Source organism: Barbus barbus (genome assembly GCF_936440315.1).
Source record: "Barbus barbus genome assembly, chromosome: 24".
NCBI classification, from domain to species: domain Eukaryota; kingdom Metazoa; phylum Chordata; class Actinopteri; order Cypriniformes; family Cyprinidae; genus Barbus; species Barbus barbus.
The window spans coordinates 26627570-26639844 of record NC_136752.1 but is presented as its reverse complement, the minus strand read 5'-3'; the positions used below and the strand labels follow the sequence as shown (position 1 = coordinate 26639844).

The 12275-nt window shown below is 36.6% G+C and overlaps 1 protein-coding gene across 2 annotated transcripts; it reads right to left on the bottom strand.

Annotated features, from left to right (window-relative positions):
* Nucleotides 1–614: 614 nt before the first annotated feature.
* Nucleotides 615–11641, bottom strand: LOC306844387 (dihydroxyacetone phosphate acyltransferase-like). 2 transcript variants are annotated; one of them, XR_013781913.1, is made up of 16 exons: nucleotides 11531–11641; nucleotides 7668–7853; nucleotides 7415–7591; nucleotides 7209–7338; nucleotides 6887–7014; nucleotides 5856–5931; nucleotides 5628–5779; nucleotides 5409–5539; nucleotides 4496–4719; nucleotides 3071–3319; nucleotides 2782–2861; nucleotides 2572–2712; nucleotides 1647–1941; nucleotides 1433–1526; nucleotides 1275–1336; nucleotides 615–1007 (listed from the first exon to the last, which is right to left on the bottom strand). XR_013781913.1 is itself a non-coding variant. In XM_079376479.1 (16 exons), the coding sequence occupies exons 1-16, from the start codon at nucleotides 11543–11545 to the stop codon at nucleotides 964–966; spliced, it is 1989 nt and encodes a 662-aa protein (XP_079232605.1). In that variant the 5' UTR covers nucleotides 11546–11641; the 3' UTR covers nucleotides 615–963. The 2 variants fall into 2 exon arrangements, 1 of the variants encoding a protein (XP_079232605.1); XM_079376479.1 differs by having other exon boundaries at nucleotides 1647–1746.
* Between the last annotated feature and the right edge of the window lie 634 nt (nucleotides 11642–12275).

The window sequence follows — 12275 nt, the reverse complement described above, 5'->3', positions numbered from 1 at the left end:
AAAACACATAGCCACAGTAGCCTACTTACACACTTTAGTTTACACTTTCAGCCATCTTGAGCAAAGCTGAGTGAACGTTAGATGTCAGACGATAAACACTCATAATATTAAACTTCACCTGAGAGAGATTGACAATAATACTGTTTTAATTGCAGCATCCAACACTGCTTTGATTTGAGTGTGCGAAGCACTACATTTTAAAAGTGAATATATATCTTTGCTAGAGTTACGATGTTAAAAATGTTATTTATGAATATTGTTTTTACTAAGCAACGACACTGCTGGCACCATATGGTAACAAAATCTATCACTCAGCAAACATTTTCGTGACGTTTACCTTGTCACTAGAACCGGTGTGTCTTCATTTCTCACGGACAGACTGTCAGTCAGATCACAGTCATCATCAAAATGTGGATCCTGTTGGTTATTTGGATTATTTTTTTCATGGATGGTAAAATAAGTGATGACAGAATTTTTTATGGACTATTCCTTTAAAGGTGCTGTAAACGATTTATCTGTTTTGCTAACTGTATGATTTATGGCTGCCTTTCTGTTAACTTTTGAAGGGGACTTTATTTCATTTTTCTTTGTGCTGCTTGGAAAAAAAAGGAATAAACAGTAATCAAGATTTTATTAACAATGATATCTTACAAAAATGTTTCAAATTTATGCGATTAAAAATGCAATTATTTGATTATCAAAATGAAAAATGTGTTAAACTGCATGTTAAACATGAATTTTAAAAGAATACTTTAAAAAGATAAATGTATATTATGCCATTGAATACCATTATTATCTGTATGATTTTCACATGATCTATAAAGTAATTGTTCAGTTGAAAATAAATGATGTTCTTCATCTAGAGCAGCTACTGCCGGTTTGTTCTGTGTTTGACACTAAAAACGCATACAGTACTATTTTATGATGAAAGAATCAAGAGTCGCTGTCGCCCGATTCTTCTCATCACAGTCTGGCGTCTACACTGATCTGAGGGGTGCATCCATTACCTGTAATGAAGAAGAGGAAGTACAACTCACTACACTACACTGTAAAAAAAAAACAAAAAAAGTTGAGCCAATTTAAAATTTTAAGACAACCAGCTTCAGCAGATTTTTGAGTTTTCTCAGCTTGTTGTTTTAAGTTTATACAACAAAAAGTTGAGAATGTCCTACAAAAATAAGTTGAGAGAACTCAAAAATCTGCTGAAGCTGGTTGTCTTAAATTTCTTTTTTACAGTGTACACAATAGAGCAGAAATATTGTGTATAATCTTACTCAGCATGTCCCATATTCTCTTCACTGCAGATTTATTCACTTGAAACTCATTCTGGCCATCACTGAAAAACAGAGAGAGGTGTTATTATTTAACTAATGTTCATAAATCACTTCCAGTTTCAAATTCAACTTCTTAGATGTGTGTTGAAGCTGTTTACACTTTAGTTTTGGTCACAGCAGCCATCCTGAGCAAAGCTGAGAGAACGTTCTTCTGGAGGTCAGACGATAAACACTCGTACGACTCGACTTCACCTGAAAGAAAAAGACAGACTGAAGATAATGTTTTAATTATAACATAATCTGATTGCATTAATCTGCTACATAATTCACAAGATTATTTCACAGAAATCTCCAACTGGAAATAACCCACACCTGAAATAAAGAGCTTCACGATGAAACTGCAGATGCTGTTTGAAAACATCTTCTCTCTGAATGTCTGCGAACTCTCTTCACACAGGTACCTGAACACCACCTAAACACACACCATCGTCATTTATATTGAAAGAATAGTTCAGCCAAAAATGAAAATTTGGAAAAATGTACTCATCCCAGGCCAAGATCCAAGATGTAGATGAGTTTGCTCCATCATCAGATTTGGAGAAATGTTGCACTACATCACTCGTTCACCAATGGATCCTCTGCAGTGAATGGGTGCCGTCAGAATGAGCTGATAAAACATCACTCCAGTCCATCAATTAACGTCTTGTGAATAAAATACGAGTTCTCTATCCATAATATTGTTTTCTCCAGTGAAAAACTAATTTTGTCTGAATCAGGAGAGAAATATGCACAGATCAAGCAACAGTTTTGGAGTGAAAACAGTCCAAAACAGTTGATGTGAGAGAACAACAGGGGATGGGCTTCTACCACTGGAGGAAGCGTTGTTATGAGTTATGAACTCTTTATTTTAGCCAGAAGCGAAGGTTTGAAGTCAAAAACACCTTGATGGATTTGTTTCTTACAAATATGCAGCTTTTCGCTTATGTTAACTGATGGACTGGAGTGGTGTGGATTATTGTGATGTTTTTATCAGCTGTTTGGACTTTCATTCTGACGGCACCCATTCACTGCAGAGCATCCATTGAGCAAGTTATGTAATGCTGCTACATTTCTACAAATCTGTTTCGATGAAGAAACAAACTCATCTACATCTTGGATGGCCTGAGGGTGAGGAGATTCTCTGCTAAGTTTCATTTTTGGGGTGAACTATTCCTTTAATTCTGGTATTTAAAGGTATTGTTACTCACCAGTGAAGATGGTGAACTGCCTGGACAACTGTGTAAATGACTATAATCACCTGGTAGCTCTCAATGAAAGGCTGCAGAATCGCTCTGAGGAAGATGATGGTGTCCTGGCCATTCTCCCTCACATAGATCTCTTCATCAGAGCGGCCGATTACACCAGACTGCTGTAGCAAAGAACAGCCCTCCTCAAAGTCCTGAGAGAGAAACGGATGTTAAGATGGATGTCATGTGTTTAACAGCGTTATTTAAACAGTGTCACTCACCTGAACTGCTTGACCAGGAGTAAAAACAAACTCATTGGAAAAGAGCTCCAGCAGGAAGTTAAAATGATGATAGACGTCGTCTAGAAAGGAAACAACAGAGTGACCTTGGTTCAAATGTTTGACAATAATAATTAATTTTTTCACCCTCATGTCATTCTAAACCCGTTTGACTTCTTTCTTCAGTGGAACACAAAACTTAATATACATTATACAGTAAATTCCATATTTATGAGTGGATTCCATGAAATCATGTAGCCCTATATAGTTGACTTCCTGTGATACGACTCACCTGTCCTATTTCTTGCAGCTGTTATCATAGCGACCGCCACCATAGCTGGTCTTGTGAATACATGTACTGCTTGATTCCTGTAGGAGGCGCACATGAGCACAGCAGCAGCACGTCTGAACACGCCCTCCTCTTGAGTGACAGGCCCTGGCCCCTCCTCCTCCACCAAACAGACACGCCCCCTCTCACAGCGCACCACTGAGTGATGCAGGCTCACGCTCGATGACGTCACCTCAGAATCCGATATATTCTCTACACATAAAAAAGAGGAGAGAATGGTATGTTTTCATATCAACAAATTAAGAGTTCATTTGCAAAAACAGATCAATCGAAAATCATGTTTTTTCATTGTGCATTCCAATTAAATAACTACAAAATACAGCTAACTAACACAATAAAAACATGACAACAGTAAAAAAAAAACCTTTATCTGTTATCCGAGTTATCTGTTTTTGCAAATAAACTCTTCAAATATACTTTTAAATGATAAACACTGTAAAAGTAGATTTTTTTAGATGTTCTAATGAACTTAATCTTCTTTATCCAAAAGACTCGACACACAAACTTAAGAACTTCTGTCCTGTTTGCCCCATATTGAGCTCAGTATGTGTGGTTGCTGTAGGAACGGCCCTGAATGGGGTTTTTTTTATTGTTTTCGGATGCTGCTGATCCCATTCACATGTTTGGCTTTAGTCCCAGAGAGAGAACCTTTACAAAATGTTCACAATACACAGAAAACCCTTGGAATGAGCTCATGAATATTCTAACTGTAGTGAAGTACACAGCTCAAGTTATAATATGTTAGTGCTTTCTATATGGACAGCATCTGCTGTTGTTTGTCAAAATGTTGTGTTTACAGTAATGCACTTACAGTACAATGGAAGTCTATGGGCAATTCCAGAGGGTTTATGGTTGTAAAATCAATTCTTATGTACAAAAATGTTATTTGAGCTCTAAAGTTGTGGGAAAACAGTAGATGATCAAATTTTCAACTTTTTCTGGTATTTACATTTGCATTTATTCATTTAGCTGACGCTTTTATCCAAAGCGACTTACAATTGCTATATATGTCAGAGGTCGCACGCCTCTGGAGCAACTAGGGGTTAAGTGTCTTGCTCAGGGACACATTGGTGTCTCACAGTGGATTCGAACCCGGGTCTCTCACACCAAAGGCATGTGTCTTATTTTGAACGGTTTGTAAGTGATTTTAATCATGCTAGTCTCATTTATTTATGTGTAATGTTCAGTTTTGGCTTGTATTTTAACGTCCTGCCCTATAGATGTCCATTGTAAATAAGTCAAAAATATTTTCTCAGCAGAAGCTGTCTATAAAGCACTGAAGCCACCAGCTGATTGTATTTTTATGTAGTATGGTGTAATGCGATACCACGTTTATTTATAGAGCCTTATCTCTACACACAGCCTTACTGGGCCATCTGAGATGAGCTCCAAACCGCAGGACGAGTCTCCTCAGCCACAGGGTTTTATGAGTCAGCAGGTCCAAATCCATGCCCTGGAGGTTCTGAAGGAGAACCACGGCCATCAGGTTCCAGGGGCTCAGTACCACATTTCTCTCCTGCAAACGGATGATCATGTGAGCGAGACCAGATACAAACTCCTGCGTCTCCTTACTGGGCTTCATAGGCAGGTCTCTGTTAATGAGACAAAAGAGAGTGAGGTTTTTTCGTGCTTCTGCAGTATGGAGTATATTTTGTGCAGTATTTGTCTATTTGCATGGAATAACAAGATGCAAAAACGTGACCTTGCATTTGCAGCGTGGGGACTGAATATGAATCATGATTTTTAACTCTTTCCCCACCATTGGTGACATTTTCTGTGCTTTACTGCACAACGTTATTGGGTGGCGTTATTTTTGCAATCCTTGTATTCAAATATCTAAATTTATTTAAACAGAGTTCCTTTTTTGGATATATTCACTGTTTACATATTAATACAACATAATATTTCATATAACAAAATAATGTGTCATGAAAGATTTGTGAATATGATCAAAAATGCTGGTGGTGGCTGTCAACTAAAAAAATAATACTCTGACAGGGAGTTAAAATCATTAGTTGATCAGTCTGGCAAAATATTTGGACAAAAAAAAACTTACAAAATAAATTTTTTTTTTTGATGAACATTAGTTCAATATCATTTTGTTGTTTTAATATTTCAATGTCTCATATTGAACAATTTTATTCATAATAAATGAATGATCAACCAATTTAAATTATTTTTTTGTAGATTTTATTTGAAATAAAATGTATTTTATTTCAAGTAAGTTTTTTTTTTTAGTTTTAGGTTTAGTTAACAATACTAACCCTAGTGTGTTTATTACCTGGGTACCAGATTATACTGTCTGCAGTTTATTTTTCCCTTCACCAGGTCTCTGACTGACACAGGGTTGCCAAAGCACACATGCATGCAGCCGTAATGCTCCTTCAGCACAGTCCTGGCCTTCAGCAAAGCCTGCAGATGCACAGCAAGAGCTCAGGACCAGGTTCTTTCCTTAAACACATTAGACTTTGGCTCTCTTTGTGTTTTAAACAGACTGTACCCCTGTGGTCTCTTTCGGTTTAGGCACTCCCAGCAGCTCGTGAGCGAGGAGCGACTCCTCCAGCACTCGCTCATAACTGATGCTGATGGGCACCAGACTGATGTCAAACACCTCTCCTTTAAAAAAGGGCTCCAACACCATGTGCATCATTCCTGGGAGGATCCAAACACAACTGGAGAACATGCAGAACCCCACATTTACAGCTAACTATCTTAACTACAAGCTTACCTAGTTTTGGTGTGAGAGATTTCAGCGTTCTGCTCCGTAATCCTTCAACGTAAAACTCTAACGGAGCATAACCTGTCTGCAGAAAAACAACTACTGTGAGTTTCAGTGCGAATTATATTTTTGGGGCTAAATAAGTGTTTCTGTGGAAACATATTCAGGAGTATTATTAGAGATCGTTAATAATGTGCACTAATTAATTGTACAAATCAGGATCAGGAACATGCATTAAAAAAGTAAATAGTCCATTTTTTTGAAAGAGCATTAAGCATTAAAAACTAAAATGAATTATTTTATATTCCACAACTGAATTTATAATGTACAGTATGAAGATGGATATTCATTTTATGATTTGTTAAAGATTACATTTATCAGGGTTATTAAATTATTAGTGTTATGTCTAGTAAATTTAAATTTAAATGTTAGAACAAATATGTAAAAAATTCTTCCTTACATTGAAACAGTTTTGCAAATTTTTTTTGCAAATTAATATTTTTATTCAGAGACGCATTCAATTTATCAAAAGTGACACTAAACATCAAAAGTGACATTTATAATTTTCCTTAAAAAAAAAAAAAAAAAAGTCTACTTCAAATAAATGCTGTTCTTGAATATTTCTATTCACCAAAGCATCTTGAAAAAAATGGCTTCCACAAAAATACTAAGCAGCAAAACTATTTTTAATATTGATAATAATCAGAAATGTTTCTCAAGCATCAAATCAGCATATTAGAATGATTTCTGAAGGATCATGTGACACTGAAGACTGGAGTAATGATGCCGAAAATTCATCTTTGCGTCACAGGAATAAATTACATTTGAAAATATTTTGCAATAGAAAACAGTTTTTTAAATTGTAATAATATTTCACAATAATAATGTTTTCCTGTATTTTTAATCAAATAAATGCAACCTTGGTTAGCAGAAGAGACTTCTTGAAATAAAAAAATGAAAATTACCAACCCCACAACTTTTAATGGTACTGTACGATCATTTCTAGACAAATAACCTCTAATAATAAAATCAATTCTCACCCGCACAATGGTTCTGACGTACTCGGACAGCACCGCCCAGTACAGCTTGTCTGAGCCAATGGCACGACGGATAAAAAACGCTCCTGACCGCCGAAAAATCTCACCAATCAGCTTCATCCCCATCAGAGCTGTAAGAGAAATAAACATGGACAGATTTGGATAGAGATGAGTTGAGAAATAACTTACTATCACAGCCTGAATACAAGTAGTTTTATGTTTATGTTTCGATTTGAAAACATTTAGTTGCATTTTACATTCCAAATATAATGTGACTGTGGGATTTTACCACCTACAATTACATTAAAAATCAATAGATACTTGCGAATTCCAGCTGCAATGACGGGGATAGAGAGGTCATAAGTGAACATGATGTAAGACAGAACCATGAAGTCCATGTAACTCCTGTGATTGGGCAATAGGATGACGGGATACTCCTGAATGGCTTGCTGGAGCTGAATGAAGCCAGAATTCAGTGAAGCTTTCCTTTTAAAGGGAAATGTATTTTTAAAAGAACAGAAGAACTCTAACCCGTGTGAGTCCATCCTCATTGACGTGTATAGAGCTGAAGACTCTCTTAAAAACTTTGTTCATTGCGAAGCCCAGCAGACGAATGAATCCCATCTGAAGGTTTTGACTCATCTCGTCCAGCAGCGCAGACGCCTTCTCTAAAAGCACCTCACGTGGTTCGTCACATTCAACCATAATCTGTGTGTGAGCGAGAGACGGTGAGAAAAACTGGTGTGGCATCTTCTTTCAATAAGCATCGCTCTCTGTCTCTCACCTCCTGTATGATGTAGCTCAGGTGCTGTGATTCAAGCACCATCCTGTTGAGAGCGGCAGCTGAAATAGGCATGGCCCCACGGTATGGCTGAGGGTTAAAGGTCCGGAAGGCGTAGCTTAAGTCACTGCTCCGCCTCCTCTCCTCCAGAATGTCAAAAAAGCCATCAGCTTCTGCACCGTCCACAATCTAATATCCATAATATTACATGTTCAATAAAGCAGAAATATAATAGTTAAAACATAAACAGTATCAAAACTGTAAACGCAAAACATAATTTTGGTTGCATGTAGGTTAAGCATGGTTTGCGTATCTGAAGAATAAACATTAATTCGATAAAATTTACATTTTATTCACAATTACTTCTTAATTTTATACAACCAAAATAAGACATTATGTAAACTTTGTGAAATTACCTAAACAGGTTTAAGTAGACACCAAACGTTTAATAAAAAATAAATTTAAACAGTTCATACATAAACAGTAGCAAAACAGCAATCCTTGTATTTGGTTGCATTTAGCTTATGTGCAGTTTGCATATTTGAAGGGCCAAAAATGAGTATTCATTTGATAAGATTACATCTTCATTAAGATTAAAAAAACAAAAAAAACAACATAAGTTTAAGTAGACTCAAAACAACAATATAATGTTTACATACCCAGCTAACATTGTCAGAAGGTTCCCTTAAAGTTATGTTCCAGTAATGTTTCAGTATGATCTTTAATAATATTCTCAAAAAACATTAGCAAAAACACTTTATTTATAAATTGCTCGTTGAACATTTTTTCTGAAATATTCTAGCTCTTACCTTTTTTAAATGTCACTACTTCTTTTAGAACATTGAAAAAAACTTCCCTTAATGTTTGCAATTTTGAAATGTAATGTCTATTATGTATACATAACTAAGAAAAACGTTTTTAAAACATTTAAAAAACTAGACTTTTGGAATGTTCAGAGAACATTGTTGAAATATAACCTAATGGGAATGTTAGCTGAACGTTCTTAGAACATACTGTATTTTGTTAGCTGCATAAAAACAAAGCCATTCAAATAAAAGTTTAAAAAAAATCTTTGTGGGGCATTATTTTGTCTACTTGTTAAACATAAGCAAACAAAACTATTGATTATTTTAACTATTTTAAATTTGTGAATGGACTTGCGAGCTACGAGCTTATAAAAATGACGTAGATCTCCTGCACATCAGGGAGTCTGGCTCTGAACGCCATCCGATTGGAACGCTTAGAGACAGTGAATCACTTTGCCATGCAATGGTTGAACTGACTCGGAGTTTCGAAAAGCTCCATTTCAGCCATCATTACTTGCTTTTAAAAATCATTACAAGCGATGTCGAAAATTAAAAATGAATGGCTATTTTGATCTGTTTTTTTGATAGCGCATCGAATTTGAGTTTAAATAAGTCGGAGCAGTTACAGTGTAAATGACTCACTCAACTGAACTGTTGTCTGAAATGATGGTTTGCGAATAATTATTCAGATCAGGTCTTCGGAGCGCGGATCGTGAATCATTTGATTCAGAAAGGATCTTCGGAGCGGGTTCATGAATCGTTAGCCTATTCAAATCGTGACTTCGGCATGTGTATTGCGAATCATTTGATTCAGATCGGAACTTCGTATCAGGTTCAAGAATATTTTAAATCAGATCAGACTTTGTTCGGAGCGTGTATCATTTGATTCAGATTGGACGTTGGAACGGGTTTGCAACTCTTTTGATTCAGATTGGGACTTCGGAGTGCGTATCATGAATCTTGATTCAGATTGGCACTTTGGAGCAGGTTCGTGAATCTTTTGATTCAGAACGGGATTTCAGAGTAGGTTCGTGAATCTTTTTATTCAGATCGGGATTTCAGAGTAGGTTCGTGAATCTTTTTATTCAGATCGGGATTTCAGAGTAGGTTCGTGAATCTTTTGATTCAGATCGGAATTTCAGAGTAGGTTCGTGAATCTTTTGATTCAGATCGGGATTTCAGAGTAGGTTCGTGAATCTTTTGATTCAGATCGGAATTTCAGAGTAGGTTCGTGAATCTTTTGATTCAGATTGGGATTTCGGAGCGCGTATCGTGAATCTTTTGATTCAGATCGGAATTTCAGAGTAGGTATTTCAGAGTAGGAATTTCAGAGTAGGAATTTCAGAGTAGGGATTTCGGAGCGCATATCATGAATCTTGATTCAGATCGGGACTTCGGAGCAGGTTCATGAATCTTTTGATTCAGATCGGGATTTCGGAGTGCGTATCATGAATCTTTATTCAGATCGGGACTTCGGCGCAGGTTTGTGAATCTTTTGATTCAGTCTGGGATTTCAGAGTAGGTTTGTGAATCTTTTGATTCAGTCTGGGATTTCAGAGTAGGTTCGTGAATCTTTTGATTCAGATCGGGATTTCGGAGCACGTATCATGAATCTTGATTCAGATCAGGACTTCAGAGCAGGTATGCAAATCTTTTGATTCAGTCCGGGATTTCGGAGTAGGTTTGTGAATCTTTTGATTCAGATCGGGATTTCGGAGCGCGTATCATGAATCTTTATTCAGATCGGGACTTCAGAGCAGGTTCGTGAATCTTTTGATTCAGTCTGGGATTTCAGAGTAGGTTCGTGAATCTTTTGATTCAGATCGGGATTTCGGAGCACGTATCATGAATCTTGATTCAGATCGGGACTTCGGCGCGGGTTCGTGAATCTTTTGATTCAGTCTGGGATTTCAGAGTAGGTTCGTGAATCTTTTGATTCAGATCGGGATTTCGGAGCGCGTATCGTGAATCTTTATTCAGATCGGGACTTCGGCGCAGGTTCGTGAATCTTTTGATTCAGTCTGGGATTTCAGAGTAGGTTTGTGAATCTTTTGATTCAGATCGGGATTTCGGAGCGCGTATCATGAATCTTTATTCAGATCGGGACTTCGGCGCAGGTTCGTGAATCTTTTGATTCAGTCTGGGATTTCAGAGTAGGTTCGTGAATCTTTTGATTCAGATCGGGATTTCGGAGCGCGTATCGTGAATCTTTTTTCTGATTTATTTTTTTCTTTTTTTTATTAAACAGTACAAAACAACATACCATTAAGACAGTTAGAAAAACAAAAGGAAGAAAGAAAGAAAAAGAAAAGTATACACAGATACATATCCCTTAAGAAAATTAACCATTTATTACAGTAGAAGTGTAGTAACCACGTTTTTGTTTTTGTTGTTGTTGTTGTTGATATTGTTTTGTATTATGAGAAACCCATGGCAAATTTGTGGTTACCAGGTAAGGATTGTGTTGCCAGGTTAACAAAAAAGTAATACATTTACATCTTAAGTAAGGATAGAGATGCCGTTGTCACTGTTTTAGGATTAACAGAGCTTTGGATAGGTCCCATATTGTTTAGATAAACTTTGAATAAAGAAAACTCTCTTTATGAATTATGAGTATGTTAGCTACCATAGCTATAAATAAAGACTTTAGATGAAATGAAACTGTGGTCAAAAGTCTATCATACATGCGAATATGTTGGATGTTGTTAGGTCCCCACCAATGTCAAAACTTTCACTTCACTACAAATTATAACCATAACTTCTGAAAAGGTTGGAAAAAGATTTATGTGATCATATAATTTGAATTCATAAAGGTGAATTTTTGCATCCTTCGTAGTTTATTTTCAAAACAAAAACACTTTTCTCGCCGTGTTCATACTGCTAAGGTACTTCACAAAATGAGTTAGCTATTATAACTACCAAAGCTGTGTAACGATACACTTCAAAGCGTTCTTTCTTTACAACAAAAGCGATGTAGTTTGGCGCGTCGCGTTGTGTTATTATAATACGCGCAAATAATTAAGCAAAGATACCTAAACAACAGACAAATTATGTTCATACCAGTGGCTCCTCCATGTCCCATACAAGACCAGCAGGTGTTCTCCTCTCCTCTGATGTGACGTCAGGGTCAAGAGAACCGGCAGAACCTCGGACCCAGACTCGCGCACCAATGAGCGCGCGCACCGCGGAACGCCTCCCGTCGCGTGACCTGTTACCCCCAATAATCTCAGATCTGTGTCAAAGATTATCACATTTTACGGAGTTGAAAAAAAAAAGTCAAATATTATATCAAACACTGTTTTATAATCGTATACATGCATTTAACCCTTTCACCTCTATATGCCTTCAGTGCACTGCAAAACACAAGTTGGCACCCTCCTCACTTTGGTCTTTGGTCTTTGGTCATGTAATCAGTTACAAAGATACTGGGACAAAATTGTATCTGAAATGAGTAATATCTTTGATAAGGAGTTGATTGTTGTTGATCCTTGGTCTGCCGGATAAAGCTTTGATATTATCAAATGAAAAGAGACTTTACAATCTTCTTACATTTCCTATTAATGAGATGGATAAGTGTTAAGACTCTGACTATATCTGGATGGCACAGGATTTTAATGGAACTAATCTCACTGGATTATTTAATGTTTAGTTAATGGCCAGTCAGTTTTATAATGTCTGGAAGACTTATATCAATAATCTAGGGATTGATTTGTCAACTATTCTGTGGAAGAGTTTTCCTATTCATGTACCTCAAGTGAGTGCATAAGATTCTGATTTTGTATTGTATTGTATATAAATCTATATA

Bases quoted from the DNA above. Each gene is read 5' to 3' on its own strand.
- LOC306844387 (XM_079376479.1), bottom strand. The intron at 5,540-5,627 runs GTACAGTCTGTT...GTGCATCTGCAG, and splicing joins AACCGAAAGAGACCACAGGG to GCTTTGCTGAAGGCCAGGAC. The intron at 3,320-4,495 runs GTAAGGCTGTGT...TTTTATGTGTAG, and splicing joins AGCTCATCTCAGATGGCCCA to AGAATATATCGGATTCTGAG.